This window comes from Neovison vison, chromosome 2 (genome assembly GCF_020171115.1).
Source record: "Neovison vison isolate M4711 chromosome 2, ASM_NN_V1, whole genome shotgun sequence".
Lineage (NCBI taxonomy): Eukaryota > Metazoa > Chordata > Mammalia > Carnivora > Mustelidae > Neogale > Neogale vison.
Genome location: NC_058092.1, coordinates 215485958 through 215504013, shown reverse-complemented (window position 1 = coordinate 215504013; position 18056 = coordinate 215485958). Strand labels below are relative to the sequence as shown.

The 18056-nt window shown below is 38.9% G+C and overlaps 1 protein-coding gene across 2 annotated transcripts in view; it reads right to left on the bottom strand.

The window, feature by feature from the left end:
• The window catches only part of SLK (STE20 like kinase), a 63920-nt gene extending 46078 nt beyond the window's left edge, over positions 1-17842 (bottom strand). For both annotated transcript variants that reach the window (XM_044240448.1, XM_044240449.1), the window contains exon 1: positions 17141-17842. In XM_044240448.1, the coding sequence (XP_044096383.1) occupies positions 17141-17290 (150 nt within the window). In that variant the 5' untranslated portion in view covers positions 17291-17842. The remainder of the gene's footprint in view (positions 1-17140) is intronic.
• Positions 17843-18056: the final 214 nt, after the last annotated feature.

Here is an 18056-nt window from a genome sequence, read left to right as displayed (position 1 = left end):
GGCAGAGGCTTTAACCCACTGAGCCACCCAGGCGCCCCTCTTTTTGAACTCTTAATATTATGCCTTTTTATTTTTTTAAAAGATTTTGTTTATTTATTTGAGATAGAGAGAGAAGGAAGGAGCACAAGGCTGGAGGGAGGGGCAGAAGGAGAGGGAGAAACAGACTCCCTGCTGAGCACGGCGCCATCCCAGGATCATGACCTGAGCCAAAGGCAGATGCTTAACCAACTGAGCCACTCAGGCACCCCCTGTTATACCTCTTTAGCTCTTTTTTGGACACATTTAGACAAGAATTGTTATTGTATGTCTGTCTATTCTCCTTGTGCATAAATAAGAAGTTAAATACTTAAAGTCTGACTCCTCTGAATCACCTTTTCACTCAGAGTTATCTAATGTCTGTTTTTCCACAGGATATCATTCTCTGGCCATTAAAAGCTTTGGGGCTTAAAACAGTGCTTCTCTACTACTGTCAACCAAGATTTTCTTTGAAACCACAGTCTCCCATTTTGCAATTAGAGAGCTGATATTTTCTTGATCTTAACCAAGGTGCTAAAAGATTTTTAGATAACAACCAGGTCTCACATTCTTCCTTCAAAAGGTTTACTGATTGAAACATCAAGGGGCTGCAACTATATGACACTAGGGATACAACTAAGTTCACATGCACAGGCAATGACAGATAGATCACAATGTCACTCGGCCAACAATACTAAGCCATCTATAGATAAAAGATATATCCCAATTTCAGAAATGCTAAAAAGTAAAAACTGTCATAACTAGTGAAACATGGCATCAAGTTTGTCTCTCAAAGAAAGAGACTACAGTTGAACCAACAATAATTAGAACTCACCCTCCTCTGAGTCAGAGGAAATAAGCCAGTGAAAGATAAGCTATACTCTCATTCTTTTAATGTAACACTTTGGGAGGAAAAAGACTAGAGGAACTGTCCTTGAAGAGGAACACTATAAAATATGAGTCCCGGTAAGAGACCAAATGGTGTTAAAAGTCATCCGGTTTCTGCATGCTTCTACTGATGTCCTTGGAGATTTTTAAGATCTCTCTTCTAAATGGATGACATAAAGGGGAAAAAATAATTAACACTAGATAATCTCTAAAGTACTTTATAGCAACAAACTCCATTATTCCACTCCTCTGGATGTAATAATTAAACCAACAATGGCACCATTTGGTTTACTGTAAGTAATAAATAAAAGTTACATTAGAAAATATAGTGCATTTTACATTATTGCTTGAAAATAACTTGATTACTTATCAGGATCTCTTTCTAAAGAACTCTGAAAATCAAAACTAAAATATTGGTAAATGTGAGAAAATATACTTTGAACAAATATAAAATGTTAAAAAAGAAATAGCTTCATCTACTACCTAAAAGCATGAAAATTCTTCACATAAAGATTTAATGAAATAACTAAACAGATGTTAATAAAAATGATAATGGAATAATGAATACCCAGATATTAATTTAAAGAAAATATAATTTCTATTGATAACGTTTTCAAAGATCAGTCATAATCACCTAAAAATCAATGCTTTTTTTTTCTTTTCTTTATTTTTTTAAGAGTTCAGTTATTAATTTGACAGAGAGAGAGAGAGAACACAAGCAGGGAGAGCAGCAGAGGGAAAGGAAGAAGCAGACTCCCTGCCAAGCTGAGAGCCCAACGTGGGGCTGAATCCCAGGATCCTGGGATCATGACGAGAGCCAAAGGCAGTTGCTTAACAGACTGAGCCACCCAGGCACCCCTTAATGTTTTTATTTTCATGAGTCATGAATAGAGTATGGCCATATTACTGCAGGGAAACATAACTTATCTATGAATTTCCTGAACTGGTTTTATGTTCTAAAAGAAAGACTATCTCTTCCTATATTACTCTTGTTTTAATAGTAGTTTGGGTGGTGAGCCTATGAGTAATCTTTAAATCTTCATTTATTTTATTCCTACTTTCTATTACTTCCTATTTTCTAAGACTATTTAATACTTCCATAAGAAATATATGTTAATAAAATTGTCAGCTGTTAATTGAAATACCAGCACAGAAAAAATTTTAGAGGACTTCTTTAGTACCAGAGAGGTATCAGTTAATCAAAAGGGGAAGGTAAAAAAAAAAAAGGATAAACATAGAAAGAACCTAGAAGACAAAGAATAAAAAGAGAAAAAGAAGAATTCAATAAGCACTGAGATTGATACTACTGATTTGGATGATCTGAACAAAAGGTTGAGAACTCAAAGATATTCCTCCCCCCACCAACACAAGAGGGAAGACCCTAACTGTCCAGTGCATAAGGACATACAACCATAACAAACTATAAAAACTAAACAATCCATATCACAGCTAATGAACATCAACTACATACAGACATTGGTCAAAGCTGTAGAAACACAAACACAAACACAACACTCCACAAAAATCTGCTGTAGGAAAGAAACATAGTAACACAATCCATTAAAGTGTGCTCAAGAGCTGATTTGCTAAAATCAATTCATCCTTTCAATACTTATTGGGTGCCTTTTATGTCACACACTGTCCCAGACACTGACAATGTAAAGAATATAAAAAAATTTCTCTGCCCTCATGGCACTTAAAAATTATGGTGAGAGAATAGTCAATAGGCAAATAAAAAATACATTAGCAATTAGTACTATGGAAAAAATAAGGTAGTAAGATGAGGAGATGGTCGAGTGGGCAGGTACACAGGAAAGAGGTTACAGTTTCAAGAGGGTAGTTAAGTTAGACCTCACTGAGAAGGTGATCACTTGGGCAAATCGAAATTAATGACTCCAATGATTATGTTTTTTTGAGCTATGTAAGATAGAAATTTTAGTATTTTGCAAAGAAACAGGTTATAAAAAATCTCACTACAAATCTCCTATTTATTAACTTATTTAATCTTTGTATCAGAAAAGGCCCAGACACAGGGGGGAAAAAAAGGTATCTCAACAGAATTTAATATCATTATTAATTATGTTAGTATGTAGGTAACTAAAAAGATAAAGAAAGAATACTAAAGATGAGGGAAGTAACAAGTGCAGGGAGAAACTACCATCCTTAGGACCAGAGAAGCCCAAGTAAAAGACTGGAATCAGTAAGACCCCAAGGCTTGCAGGGAAGGTTCTACACAGCTGGAACTCAGATCCCTGAGAAGAAAGTGCTGCTTGGCTGGTGCCAACATCTCTGATTTGGAAGAGGGGTTCCTGTGGGACTGGGGTGTCTTTCAAGGAAGAGAGGGCTAGCCAAATGCAGCTGGTGTTAAGAAAGACATAGATGAGGCCAGTTCTTGAGTCCTGGAAAACTACAAACTGGATTCAACTGCTGCTACAGAGAGAAACCGCTGTTGCTGGGGTGAACAACGCCACTAGGATGGTGGTCACACACAAAAGCAGAGAGACAAGGACCCCACAGGAGACAAAAGAGAAAATCCATGCAAGTCCCTTCTTTCTCCTCCTCCCTACCGCCTACCTCTAGCACCCTGTACATGTGAAATCTAAAAGTGAGCAGCTGACAAGGCAGAAAGGTGGTTTGCAAATACTGAGAACAGCATTATAAAGCAGAGCATAGAAGGGTGTGTTTGAGCTGAAAGACAATAACTTAATAGTTGCTGGCATAATCCTTAATCCTTCTAAAACTGATGAGGATAACAGATGTGAGAAGGAAGGAACAGAGTAGTATGAAGTATTTGGGTAAAAAATATCTACAGAGTTCCAAAGAGCTGTTAAATGAAAAGAAAGGAAACAGCACTGAAGAAAGCACATACTTTAGACTACTGATACTGTTGTTATCTGTTTCCAATTATATGCTAATTCTAGTGATCTCTTCAGAGTCCTGATAAGATTTTGGTAGGAACAAGTGTTAGCATTAGAGTAAAATTATTAAACATAACTTAATAAAGATATCCAGCTGATTTTCATTATTTGTGGCAGTTATGTCCTAGAAAGTCACTGCAAACACTAAATTAGCAAATACTGACCCACGTATTCCCACTGAAATATGTACACAAACACACATCTCTCATATAGATCATAATCCTACATGCTAAACACAATTCATTCTGGTAGATTCTATCCTCTTTATTTTACAAAAGAGAAAATGAGGTTCAAAAGTATCACATGCCTTGCTTGAAACTGCCCCAAAGTAGGTGCTAGGGTTTGGGATTCAAATCCCATCCAACTGGCACCAAAGCCAGACTTCTTACACTACACTGCACTGCCCTCTAAAGTCTCCCATCTTCCGTCGAGTCGATGCAAGGGCCGAAACAAGTTCCATATCAGCTGGGAATGTGCAGGTCTAGGGACTCAATTTCCCCAGCTCTACACATATAAGCAAATGACTGAAAGCACTGAGTGCAGACTCTAGGGCTACAGATAAATTTTAACAAGTAGACAAACAAATATAGCATCTGCAAATAATGAGGACTAACTGTACATGCTTTTTCTAAAATTTTTACAAAATATTACAGAAATCCTTTCTTTAAAAATCATTTTCATGTCATTTTCTCAATTCTGCAAAACTAAAAGAATATACTTTATATTCTCCTTCTATTTCAAGACACTATTTTATTTATAGTGTTATGGTTATTTATTCAAAATTTAGTCATTGATCAGTCAAGATAACCACCAACAAAATGATGTCAGTAAGTTAACATTGGCTAAATTTGCATTTTCCAAATGTTTTACCAATCTCAGATCACACAGTCCTCCCACTTATTTCAAGGACTTGCTAACTCTGAGGAGCATGAATAAACTAAAACATATTGACAACTGTGTGATAGATAGCTGATAAAAATCTGCACAGATCCCATATTGTAAAAACAGAAAACAGAGAACCCAAAAGGCAATTACAAAAAAATTTAAATGACAAAGAGTACACTTCTGAAAATTCATTCAAGAAAAATAAAGGTGTTAACATGGCAAAGATCATTTCCACACAAATATTCTCAACACTAAATTATAAAGGACCAAAATGCACCAGCTATTAAGGTAAGAAACTCACCATGAAATGTACAAGAAAACAGAAAGCCAGCATGTTAAAGTTATTTTTACAGTCCAAAGTTTCAGTTACCTCTTTAAAATATAAATATATATATGCTAGGAATCTGGACTTCATGTGATATTGAATAAAAGGCATAATATTTAATAAATGCCAAATAATTTTAACAGTATAAGTAGTCACCTGCCTGAAAGGAGACTTTCTCCTTTCATAGAAAAAAGAAGAAAAAAAAATGGATGAATATATGGAGAAAGGGAAATATGTGAAAAGGAGAACTATTAAGTGAAATAAAATAATGGTGCTAAGTATTTTAAAGTATGACCCCGTATATGTGGGTCCGTTTGTGACAACATAAATGGACCTTGAAAGCATTATGCTAAGTGAGGTTAAGTCAGACAGATAAAGACAAATACCATACGATCTTACCTATACGCAAAATGTAAAAACAATAAACCAAGCTCAAAGGGGCGCCTGGGCGGCTCAGTGGGTTAAGCCGCTGCCTTCAGCTCAGGTCATGATCCCAGAGTCGGGGGAATCGAGCCCCACATCGGGCTCTCCACTCAGCGGGGAACCTGCTTCCTCCTCTCTCTCTCTCTCTCTCTCTGCCTGCCTCTCTGCCTGCTTGTGATTTCTGTCTGTCAAATAAATAAATAAAATCTTTTAAAAAAATACACATCGGAAAAACAAAATAAACAAACAAACAAACAAAAAAACCAAGCTCATAGATAGACAACAGACCAGTGATTGCCAGAGGCAAGGGGTAAGGAGTGGGAGAAATGGGTGGAAGAGGTCAAAAGTACCAAACTAGCAGTTATTTAAAAAGCCAGTCATAATGATGGAATATACTGCATGGTAAGTATAGTTAACGATGCTGTACTGAATTTTTTTTAAAGGTTTTATTTATTTATTTCACAGACAGAGATCATAAGTAGGAAGAGAGGCGGGGGGGGGGGCAGACACCCAGGGGCTCCATCCCAGGACCCTGAGATCATGACCTGAGTTGAAGGCAAAAGCTTTATTTATTTATTAACCCACTGAAACACCCAGGAACCCCTGTATATTTTTTTTTTTTTAAGATTTTTATTTATAGGGTGCCTGGGTGGCTCAGTGGGTTAAGCCACTGCCTTCGGCTCAGGTCATGATCCCCGGGTCCTGGGATCGAGTCCCGCATCAGGCTCTCTGCTCAGCGGGGAGCCTGCTTCCCCCTCTCTCTCTGCCTGCCTCTCTGTCTACTTGCAATCTCTCTTTGTAAAATAAATAAATAAAATCTTAAAAAAAAAATTTTTTATTTATTCGACAGAGAAAGAGAGCACAAGCACAGGGAACAGCGGAAGGAGAGGTAGAAACAAGCTCCCTGGGAGCCTGATACAGGGCCTGATCCCAGGAGGAGTGCAACAGAAGGCAGCCGCTTAACTGACTGAGCCACCCAGGTGCCCCTGCCCTGTATATTTAAAAGTTGCTAGAGGGGTGCCTGGGTGGCTTAGTTGTTAAGTATCTGCCTTCAGTTCAGATCATGACCCCAGGATCCTGGGATGAAGCCCCACCACATCATGCTCCCTGCTCATTGGGAAGCCTGCTTCTCCCTTTCCTCCTTCCCGTGTTCGTGTTTCCTCTCTCACTGTCTCTCTCCTGTCAAATCAATTGAAAAATCTTAAAAAATAAAAGAAAATTTTTTAAAAAGTTGCTGAGACTAGATCTTAAAAGTTCTCATCACAAGAAAAAATGTTTTTGTAACTATGTAAGGTGACAAATGTTAACTAGACTTATCGTGATCACTTTACAATATATACACATATGGAATAATTGCACTGTACACCCAAAACTAATATAATGTTATATATCAATTATACCTCAATTTAAAATGTTTAATAATAAAAGTACTTACTTCACTTTGAAATATTCAAACCTACAGAGAAAGTGAATGAACTGAACACTGAACACTCATATTAACCCTCACCAAGTCACCAACTATTAACATTTTGTCACATCTGGTACTCTGGCTCTCATATACACACACAAGCATACATACACATATATTTTACATATAGATATGTACACACAGACACACACATACGGGCATTTCTTTTTTACTATACCATATGGAAAGTAAGCTGCACTTCAATTTCCAAAACTTCAGTATGTGTCCACCAAGAACTAAGCCATTCTCCAACATAACCACAATTATCATGCCCAAAGAATTTAACATAGATCTAATATCTAATATTATTCCATATTCAAGTGTCCTCAAACGTCTTTACTTTTTTTTTTAGATTTTATTTATTCATTTGACAGACAGAGATCACAAGTAGGCAGAGAGGCAGGCAGAGGGAGAGGAGGAAGCAGGCTTCCTGCTGAGCAGAGAGCCCGCTGTGGGGCTCAATACCAGGACCATGAGATCATGACCTGAGCCGAAGGCAGAGGCTTCAACCCACTGAGCCACCCAGGCGCCCTGTCTTTACTTTTTTAAATATTTACTTATTTATTTTAGAGAGAGAGAGGAGGGAGAGCATGCATGAGGGGTGGGGCAGAGGGAGAGAATCTTCCAGACTCCCCACTGAGCGGGAAGCCCAATGACAGAAGGGTTGGCCTCACGACCCATGACATTATGACCTGAGTTGAAACCAAGAGTTGGATGCTCAACAGACTGCGCGTCCCTCCTCAAATGTCTTTAAAAAAATCCTTTATTGTTAACATTCTTTTTTAAGGACTTTATTTGAGAAAGAGAATGAGTAAGAGAGATAAGAGGGGCAGAGGGAGAAGCAGACCCCATGCTGAGCAGGTGGCCTGACACAGGGCTGGATCCCAGGACCCCAGGATTGTGACCTGGATCAAAGGCAGGCACTTAACTGACTGAGCCACCCAGGCGCCCCTAACCTTTTATCTGTAGAATGTCCATTATCTGGATTTGTTTGTTCTTTATATTAGATTTAAGTTAACTATTTTTGACAAGAATACTACATTAGGTGATTATATATTTCCCATCGAATTACATCAGAAAACACATAATGACAGTTTGTCCTCTTATTGGTGGTTAGCCTTATTTGATCACTTAACACAGTACACACAAGATCTCTCTAATGTAAAAAGTACCCTTATAGGGTGATACTTTCAAGCCATGTATATAAATCCTGCTCCTCCAAAACTTTTCACACAATGATCTTAGCATCTATCAATAATCTTTGCCTGAATTATTATAGTAAGGTTGCAAAACGGTGGTTTTTCTAGTTTTATCAATCTGTGTATATTAACTACCATTCTTCTATTAAGTTACTATTTTGTCATTGATTTTTTTTGTTTAAACTATTGTAAATCTTTGGCCTGACCCCATTAGTTTTTGAGCATGTCCTTGCACAAGTAAGCAGAAAGGCATATTCCAGGCTCCTTTGGGGAAAAAAGGACTAGTGGGAAGGCTTTCACACTTTTCAATTTTATCATTTCTGTACTTTCGTACCGTACACCTGGATGAGCCATTTCAATGAGCTCTGGTTCTTTTTAGTGAGGAATGGTATTTCGAAGCCAAGAGCTAGTGCGGCACCTGGATGGCTCAGGTGGTAGAACATGTGACTCTTAAACTCAGGGTTGTGAGTTCAAGCCCCATGTTGGGCATGGAGCCTACTTAAAAATAAATAAAACTTAAATAACAGATATTTAAAGTCCCTTTAAAAGAAAAAAAAAAAGAAGAAGAAGAAGCAGCCAAGATCTGGGAATACTAGTCATAGTATAATTATTTGTAGGCCATTTCAGAAAGAATAGAAAAGTGTGTGTGTGTGTGTGTGTGTGTGTGTGTATTTATTATCTGAATAACTGAAATTGCAAATTCAAAAATCAGCATCACGGAGTTCTTACTCATCTTTTCCCTATTCCAAGTTTCTAACTCCTTTCTCCCAGAACTTCAACCCTAGTTTCTAAAACATCAATTTATCAACTCATTTGCTCTATCCTATAATATATACAAAGGTAGTTTCAGAATTATATTAATATAACTACTAGTAACAAACCTATTTACCAAGAATTCTTTCCCATTTGGGAAGAAGAACTGATGGGGAAGTCTTTCATTTTTTAATTTTCTCATTTTTGTACTGCTCAAAAATCTAACCATATTAATATCCCCTTGAGGTTTGTTTTTTTTTTAAGATTTTATTTATTTGTTTATTTGACAGACAGAGATCACAAGTAGGCAGAAAGGCAGACAGAGGGGGAGGAGGAGGCAGGATCCCTGCTGAGCAGAGAGCCCAATGCGGGGCTCAATCGCAGGGTCCGGATTATGACCCCAGCCGAAGGCAGAGGCTTTAACCCACTGAGCCACCCAGGCGCCCCTATCCCCTTGAGTTTTTAAAAGACTCCTAACAAAAATTATCTGGATGGTAAAATTTTTTTATATATTCTTTATACTTTGCTATATTTTCAAAACAATAGCATTTAAAATTTCTGAAAATGATAAATATACATTTTTTTGTTTTTTGGGTAGAAATGAAGCCTCATATCAATCCATAGAGAAAATTAAATTCCAGATGAATTAAAAGTAAAATTCTTTATAACTGAACTATTAAAAAGTCAAGAAAAACGTATAAATATTTACCTAATTTCTGGGTAGGAAAGATTTCTCTTAAGCATGAAAGCAAAGAAAAAACAAGAACAAAGTAACACACTGACAGATCTTCTAGATTAAGGAATATTGTATGTCTTTATATCAAAAAAGCAGCATAAATTAAGGTAACTATAAACTAACAGCAGCATCTATGATAAAGTATTCATTTCCATAGTACATAAAAAGTACTTTCAGGGACACGTGGGTGGCTCAGTTAGCCTTCAGCTCAGGTCATGATCCTGGGGTTCTGGAGTCGAGCCCCGGAATAGGGCTCCCTACTCAGTGGGGAGTATGCTTGTCCCTCTCTCTCTCTGCCTCTCCCCCCAAACAGTGCTCCCCCCCAAATAAATGAAATCTTTAAAAAATTAATAATAAAGTACATTCAAATCAACAAGAAAACACTCTATTAGAATATGGATAATTCAATTTTTTTTTAAATGTGTAATCTCTCTAGAAATCAAAGAAATGTAAAATGAAATAAACTGATACTTTGCCCACTGAAAAACCAAATAACTTTTTTTAAAGAATAAGAACACTGAATTCAGGTTAAGGAAGAAAGGAACAGAAAAAGACCACTGTTGGGCTGTCTTAACAAGTAGAACTCATGTACACATATAAAAGTACACACAAAGGGGCGCCTGGGTGGCTCAGTGGGTTAAAGCCTCTGCCTTCGGCTCAGGTCATGATCCCAGAGTCCTGGGATCGAGCTCCACATCGGGCTCTCTGCTCAGCGGGGAGCCTGCTTCCTCTTCTCCCTCTGCCTGCCTCTCTGCCTACTTGTGATCTCTGTCTGTCAAATAAATAAATAAACAAAATCTTTAAAAAAAAAAAAAGTACACACAAAAATAATCTGGAAATATATATATGAAACTGGTAATAGGTACAATTATGGATATAAAAAAGGGAACAGTAACTAAAGTAATGGTCAAGAAGACTAAATTTATTTCTAGTAAGTTAATTTTTATAATAAATAGACATTCTTTACTGTATAATTAAAAATTAATTGAAAAATAAATTTGCACAACCTTTCTAGGGTAATTTCATAGCAAGCATTAATAAATGATCTTTATTTTATCCTAACAATTCTACTTCTAGGAATTTGTCCTAAAGAAATAGTTTATACCATGTATATGGACACTTGATATATGATGGAGGCACTGCAAAGCAGTAAGAAAAGGATAGACGTTTCAGTAAATAGTGCCAGGATAATTGGATACCTATACAGAAAAAATTAAACTGTTGAGCAAAAAAAGCTAGACACAAAAGAACACATAAATAATTACATTTATATGAAGCTCAAAATGCACCAATAACTTGCAATAGTCTAGGTAAGAGGTAATGGCAGTTTTGAATAGTACTGCGACAGTGAAGAAAAAAGATAATTCACGAAATATTTAATAGAATAAACAGGCCTTGGTAATTACATTGGGTTTGGTAGGTAAGAAAGCAGAAGATGTTAAGAATGACCTCCAGGTCTCTGGCCTATGTAACTGGTAGATAAAGATGTCAATTACTGAACAAAGAACATAAAAGAAGCGAATATGGAGCTGACATCAAGAGTTCGGTTAGTTTGTATTTTGGACTTGTTTAAGAAAACTGTGGGATATCTAAGTGGAAATCTCTAATAGATACTTGGATACTGCATCTAGAATTCAAAAAGGAGGAGGTCCTGGAATAGAGAAATAAATTGCATTTAGACAGTAACTGAAGCCACGGGAGAAGATGGACTCTCATAGGAAAAGAAAAAGAAAACGGGGCCTATACTGTGGTAGCCCAATACTTAAAAGTCAAAAAAGGAGAAAAAAAGCCAGCAAAAGTCCGAGGAATAGACACAGAAACGGGAAAAACATTAAAAAAATGTGGTGATCTAAAAACCAAAAGATGAGCTTTTTAAAGAAAAGGACTGATCAAATGTCTCAAATGCTTCTGAGAATAAAAGTATGGTGTAAGTATCCACTGAATATAGAAACATGGGAAATCCTGAGACCATAGCAAAAACCATTACCTAGGGGGTTGATCCAAATAAATAATATAAAAATGTCACAGAACCAAAGGATATAGGTTTTGGGATTGAAAGAACTAACCAAGAGGCCAGCAAGATGAAAAGCACAGGGAAAACCTGTATCAAAGTTTGTATCACCGGGCGCCTGGGTGGCCCAGTTGGTTAAGTGACCGCCTTCGCTCAGGTCATGATCCCAGAGTCCTGGGATCAGGTCCCACATTGGGCTCCCAGGTCCATGAGGAGTCTGTTTCTCCCTCTGACTTTCACCCCTCTCGTGCGCGCACTCTCTCTCTCTCTCAAATAAATAAATAAGACCTTTAAAAAAAAAAATGTATCACCATGAACAGGGAGGGGATGAAAAGAAATCTTAAAAGCTATGATAAAAAAAAGACCAAAAAGAATCACAAAACAAAATAGCATGGGGCTCTTTTTTTTTTTTTTTTAATTTAAGATTTTACTTATTTATTTGTTAGAGAGAGCACACAAGCAAGGGGAGGGGCAGAGGGAGAGGGAGAAGCAGGCTCCCCACTGAAGAGGGAGCCCCGAGGCAGGGCTTGATCCCAGGACCCCGAGTCAGATCACGACCTGAGCCAAAGGCAGATGCTTTTTCTTTTTTTTTTTAAATAGTTTATTTATTTATTTGGCAGACAGAACTCACAAGTAGGCAGAGAGTGGGAGAGAGCAGACTCCCTGCTGAGCGGAGAGCCCAACAAAGGGCCCGATCCCAGGACCCTGAGATCATGACCGGAGCTGAAGGCAGAGACCTAACCCACTGAGCCACCCAGGCACCCCACCAAAGGCAGATGCCCCAGATAAACTTATTTCTGAACTAGAATTCTATAACCAAACTATATATCAAACATAACATTATAATAAAGATGTATTCAAAAAGAAAATGTTTTTTTAAAAAGTACCTTCCCATACATCCTTTCTCAGAAGACTAACTCAAGACTATATAAAACCAAAACAAACAGGAAACTCCAAAAGGAAATACAAAGCATTTAAGACACTCTTGAAGTGCCTGGGTGGCTCAGTCAGTTAAGCATCTTGTTAAGCATCTGCCTTCAGTTCGGGCCTTGATCTCAGGGTATGGGATTAAGTCCCACATTGGGCTCCCCGCTCAGTGGGGAGCCTGCTTCTCCCTCCCCCACTGCCCCTCTCCCTGCTCATTCTGTCTTCGTTCACTTGCTCTCTTTCAAATATAAGAAAATTTAAAAAAAAAAAAAAAGTGTCCAACTCTTGACTTTAGCTCAGGTCATATCTCAGGGTTGTGAGATGGGGCTGTCAAGGCTCTGTGCTCAGCAGGGAGTCCATTGGAGATTCTCACCCTCTCCCTCTGTCCCTCTGTGTACTCATGCTCTGTATCCTGCTCTCTTTCTTTCTCCCCCCCCAACAAATAAATAAATCCATTAAAAAAAAAAACAGACACTCTGGAAGCAGTTTGAGCTCCCAACACTTCTAGGAAGAAAAATTATACTCCATTATTGAGAAATACTAAAAAAGACCTAGAGGTAAAACATACGCATAAATAGGAAAATTCATTATCAGAGATATTTTTTCAAAATTGATTTATAATTTTAATAAAATCTCTCCAAAAAAACACAGTAGGGTTTTGTGGAACTTAAGCTAATTCTACAATGTACATGCAAGCACTAAGAGCCAAGGGCCTACTAGATACTGTTGATGAAGAACATTGGGAAGTTGTCCTCTAGCAGAGGACTTATTTTAATGCTTTCCTAACTAAGTAAGAAATGGTACAGAAACAGAAACAGATCAATGGAAGAAAATCGAGATCACAGAAACAGATGTTTTATAATAGGACCCTGTAAAGTAGTGAGAAAAAAAAGTTTACCCCTAATGATGGGTTCTGGGATAACGGAGCATTCAGACAAGGTAAAAAAATGAAATTAGAACGCTACTTCAAACCATTTATAAAAACCTATTCAAGGTGAATTGGAAACTTAACTGTTAAAGGCAAAATCATAAAGATTTTAGAAGACAACACAAGGGGTTATCTTCATGATCTCAGGTTAGGAAATAATTTCTTAAACATAATACAAAAAATATTAACTGAAACAAAGAAACTGACAAATTGCACCACATTAAAATCAAGAACTTCCTATTCATTAAAGAGCACCCTAAAGAAAATGAAAAGACAAGTCACAAAATAAGGATATATTTAGTAAATGGTTAAAATTCAGAATACACTACAAATAAACAAGAAAAGGGCATCCAATAGGAACATGAATTAAAAACTTGAACACAAAAGAGGAAATCCAAATTACCAATAAGCTTATAAAAAGAATTACTTAGTAGTCAAAGATGAATTAAAACCATAATGCAAAAGTCACATCAGATTGTCAAAAATTAAAAATTCTGACAATACCAAATGTGGAAAAGAAGATGCAGAGCAAGGAAATACTCATACACTCCTGGTGGGAATGCAAATTGATAGTTTGGTATCACTAGTGATATTAAAGTTACACTACTCTATAACCCAGCAATTCTCCTCCAGAGTTAACTCTTAGCAAAACTTATATATAAGTACACCAGAACTTGTATAACAGCTCAAAACTGGAAAGGAATGATAGTACAATGGTAAATAATGGTAATATAATCATAAAATGGAATCCATGCAAAATGGAAATAAACTACAGCTGTAGGTGATAAAGATGAACCTCACATGCATAATTCACTATTTTTTAAAAAAAGGCACATGCCCATCAAGGGCCATAAAAAGAATCACTTTCATCCAGCACACAGGAATTCAGTTTCTATTCAATACATGATTTTATGTCAATCCAACAAAACACTGTGAGCGATATTACATATCTTCGTTCATAAGTCAAATAATACTACATTTAAAAGAGAAAATAAATTTAAAATAGTGAAGATTTTTCTGGCAAGAAAGTAACTGTTACAGTTGTATAGTGCTGAACGGAGTCGAAGGAATACAACTGCTGACAGAAAAATGTTTCAAATAAACTAAATATGTAAATGAGATGATTGCCTGTTCACCATTGATCTTTGTAACAATTACTAATATTTATGAGCAAAGGATAGAATCAGTTTTAGAAACAGTTTTCTACTACATACTACTACATACAGTATTAAGGTTTGCTAGCTTGTTCCTCCACAAAAAGGAAGTTTATAAATTTAAAATTTCTAGAGATCTTGGAAAACAAAAAAACTTTTAGGAAAAAGGCAAAACAGGCCAGGTAAGCTTAAATTTTCTTAAAAAAAAATCTCAGAGCCCATTCCCTGGAAGTACAGAATAGTGAAATGAAAAAGTAAAATGCAAAGAACACATACTCTTTAAATATCACCCTAAAATAGTAATCAAGCTCACAATTATTATCTTTAACACAATTTTGTAGTGTTCAACTACATGGGGTAAGTCTCTTATTTTTTCAGAAAATTTTCAATTGATGTTTCACTATAGGAAGATATGTTACATTTTGCATAAAGTGTCATTAAAAAATGAAATCCCCACAATCTGCCTGTGCCATGGGAAAACAAGAAAATGGTTTACTATCTTTGTAGGCTCCTTTTCCTGTCTCATCCCATATTTTACTTTTGAGATCTAAATGTAATAACAGTAATTCCTACCACTCGCTGAGCACTTCCACATGCCTTACCTTTATTCCTTTAATTCTCACACACTGACAAGCAAGTCTTACTGATGAGAAAAATTAGACATTGAACGGTTAAGGAATTTGTCCAAGGTCACAGGCTGCTATTGAGAGAGCCTACATATATGGTCCAACTCCAGAGCCAGTGTAGCCAATACTACACTGTTTCTATTTGATAAAACATTTATACCATGAAAACTGCCCATAATCACCTAGCACATTCTAACTACTGGATTCCATATGCCCTGAGGATTTATTTTTGCCTTTCTTAGATAACTGCATATTCACAGTATGATAGTTCGTGAAGGAATCTAAACAAATGTTTAGGGAAATGCAGAATTTTCCAGCTAAGAAAATGAAGACCCACAGAAGTTGTGTTCTGTTCAAGACCACAAAGCTTGTTTGTGACAGCCAGCACTAAAAGACAGTTCTTGACTCCCAAAAGTGATCTTCCCACAGCACTAAAAGCTCTTCCTGTCTTACACTATACTGTAAGCTCTTGCTACAACCCATACTCTACCCTCCACACAAACAGTGAAGTTTATTTTGCCAACTTTGACAGCACAGGATAGCTTCAATAACATTCACATGCAGGTAACAAACGTTCTTTCAATCCAACAGATACAGAGATGCACCATGTGCTCAGGCAATACATGACTATCACACAAATGTGTATCATAATTCTGGGCCCTAGTTTTATCATTAACTACAATATGTAACAAGTGCTATAGTAGCCATGTGACAACATGTTTTGAAAGCACAGAGGAGTGGCTATTCCAGCTTAAGTGAAAAAATAAGGACTGGGAGCTTATGACAGGTATTTGAGGCAGGGCAAAGGCAGAAGTGTGATGATACTTAGGAGAAAAATGTTATCATTTCCACCAATGGACATTAAGTAAAAAACAACAGTAAGTACAGGGTCAGAAGATGAGAGTTCAAATCTAGACTGTGACTTAGGTGACTTTAAAAATTTTCTGAGTCTCAGGGTCTGGGGGTGGGGGACCGAATTACATGAAAGTGACTTAAAAACTACAAAACCCTGTATAAAAGTAAGTTATTTATGTTTTCACTTCTAGGCAACCCTGTGGGTCCTTCCTCCTGAACTGTGTTTCATAAAAACCTCACCCTTCAGGATGAAAATATTCCAATGACATCATTCATACACTGCTTATGAAATAACAAACAGTTAACGCTCATCCTTCACGTTGAGACATCAAAACTCAACTGAAATAAATATACATAGAAATATGTCTGCATATATGGGTATTTTTAAAAATTTCTTAAGCACTAGTATTGACTTCTAGTCAATGACTGCTGTAATTATATTTAGAAACTAGTACCAGATGCAGGTTTTCTTCTGGAAAATTTCTATGAGAAATTCCATTCCGTTTCAGAGCATGCTGTCAAGCAACCAACTGAAGAAGAGCCTGCAAGCAGCAATCACTTTGCTCTCATCCAAAAAGACGGGTTGTGTATTAGCCATAGGTAAAACCAAATACATGCGTCTGGACCCTAAAAAGGGAACTGCTTTAGTCCAAGCATCCATAAATGAATGCGAACAGCTACAGACCAATAAAAATCCACTGAAAAGCAAACCGAGTTTCTGATTTTAAAAACCAGACCCCTCCTTTAAACTAACGAACACCGACGTTTCCTTTAAAGTTTGACATAACCCTGGCTCCTTTTAGCTATTAGTCTCAACTACAGACAGGCCCCATTTGGTTCAACCTTACACCCTCCGGTCTTAGCTACTCCTTGGATGAGAACCTCAATAAAGTTCTAACGTACCTTTACGAAGTCAAAAGAAGGGGCAAGAGACGAGAAACGGACCAGGGGAGCGAGAAATCCTCGTGCCACTCCGGACCAGGGGCAGTTTTATCTTAAAAGTGCAACTTCCCGTTTTCTCCTTCTTACCTTGTACACTTTTCCAAAGGCTCCGTCCCCCAGTTCTCCTATGATTTCCCAAAACTCCTCGGGGTTCAGATCCCTCTTCACATGTTCATATTGCTTCTTCTTCTTCTCGCTCCCCAACTTGAAGATCTTACGGAAATTGAAGAAGGACATTTTTCCTCCTGGCAGAGTTCCTTGCACTTAAGGACTAAAGGCAACAATAAAAGGCAAAGTTTCTCCTCCCTCTTCTCCGCGCGAGCCCAGCGGGCGGGCGGCGACCGCGGGCGCGGGCTTTCCCGGCTCCCGCCGCTCCAGCCGGGCCGGGCCCCGGGAGGGCGGGGCGCGACTCGGACTCCGGCCCTCGGAGCGAGGAGGGGGGGGCCTTTGCGGGCTGCACGGGCGGCCCCTCCGCCGAGCCCGGCCCGCGTGCCGCGCGGGTGGGCGCCGGGCGCCCGGCCGGCCCTCAGGGGGCGGCACCTGCCCGGACGCTAGTCCCCACCCGGGCCGGCCCGACGGGTTCGAGCGGTCCGGACGTCCGCGGTCGCCGCGGCTTAGGCCCGTGTCACGACGAGTCTCCTGGGGCGGCGACCACTCCGCGCGAGGGACGCGGCCGGCAGCCCCCGAGCCGGGCAGTCGACAGGCCAAGCTCTCCCGCCTCGGGCCACTAGCCCAGGGTCGCCTCCGCAGCCGTCTGCTCCCGCGGCGCGAGGCCCGCGCGTCCCTTCGGCTCTGAAGCGCCGCCGCCGCCTCGCTCGCTCCCCAGCCCACACAGCCTCGTCCTGGAACGCGCGCAGACGCCGACGCCGCAACGCGCCCGCGCTCCCTCGGCCGCGCGCCCCGCTCACCGCGCGCTCGCGCGGGGGCGTCCCCTCTGGCCCCGCGCACGCGCGTTGAGCTCTGCCTTGTGGCTGCCGGGAGGGGCTTGCAGGCCGCCTGGAGG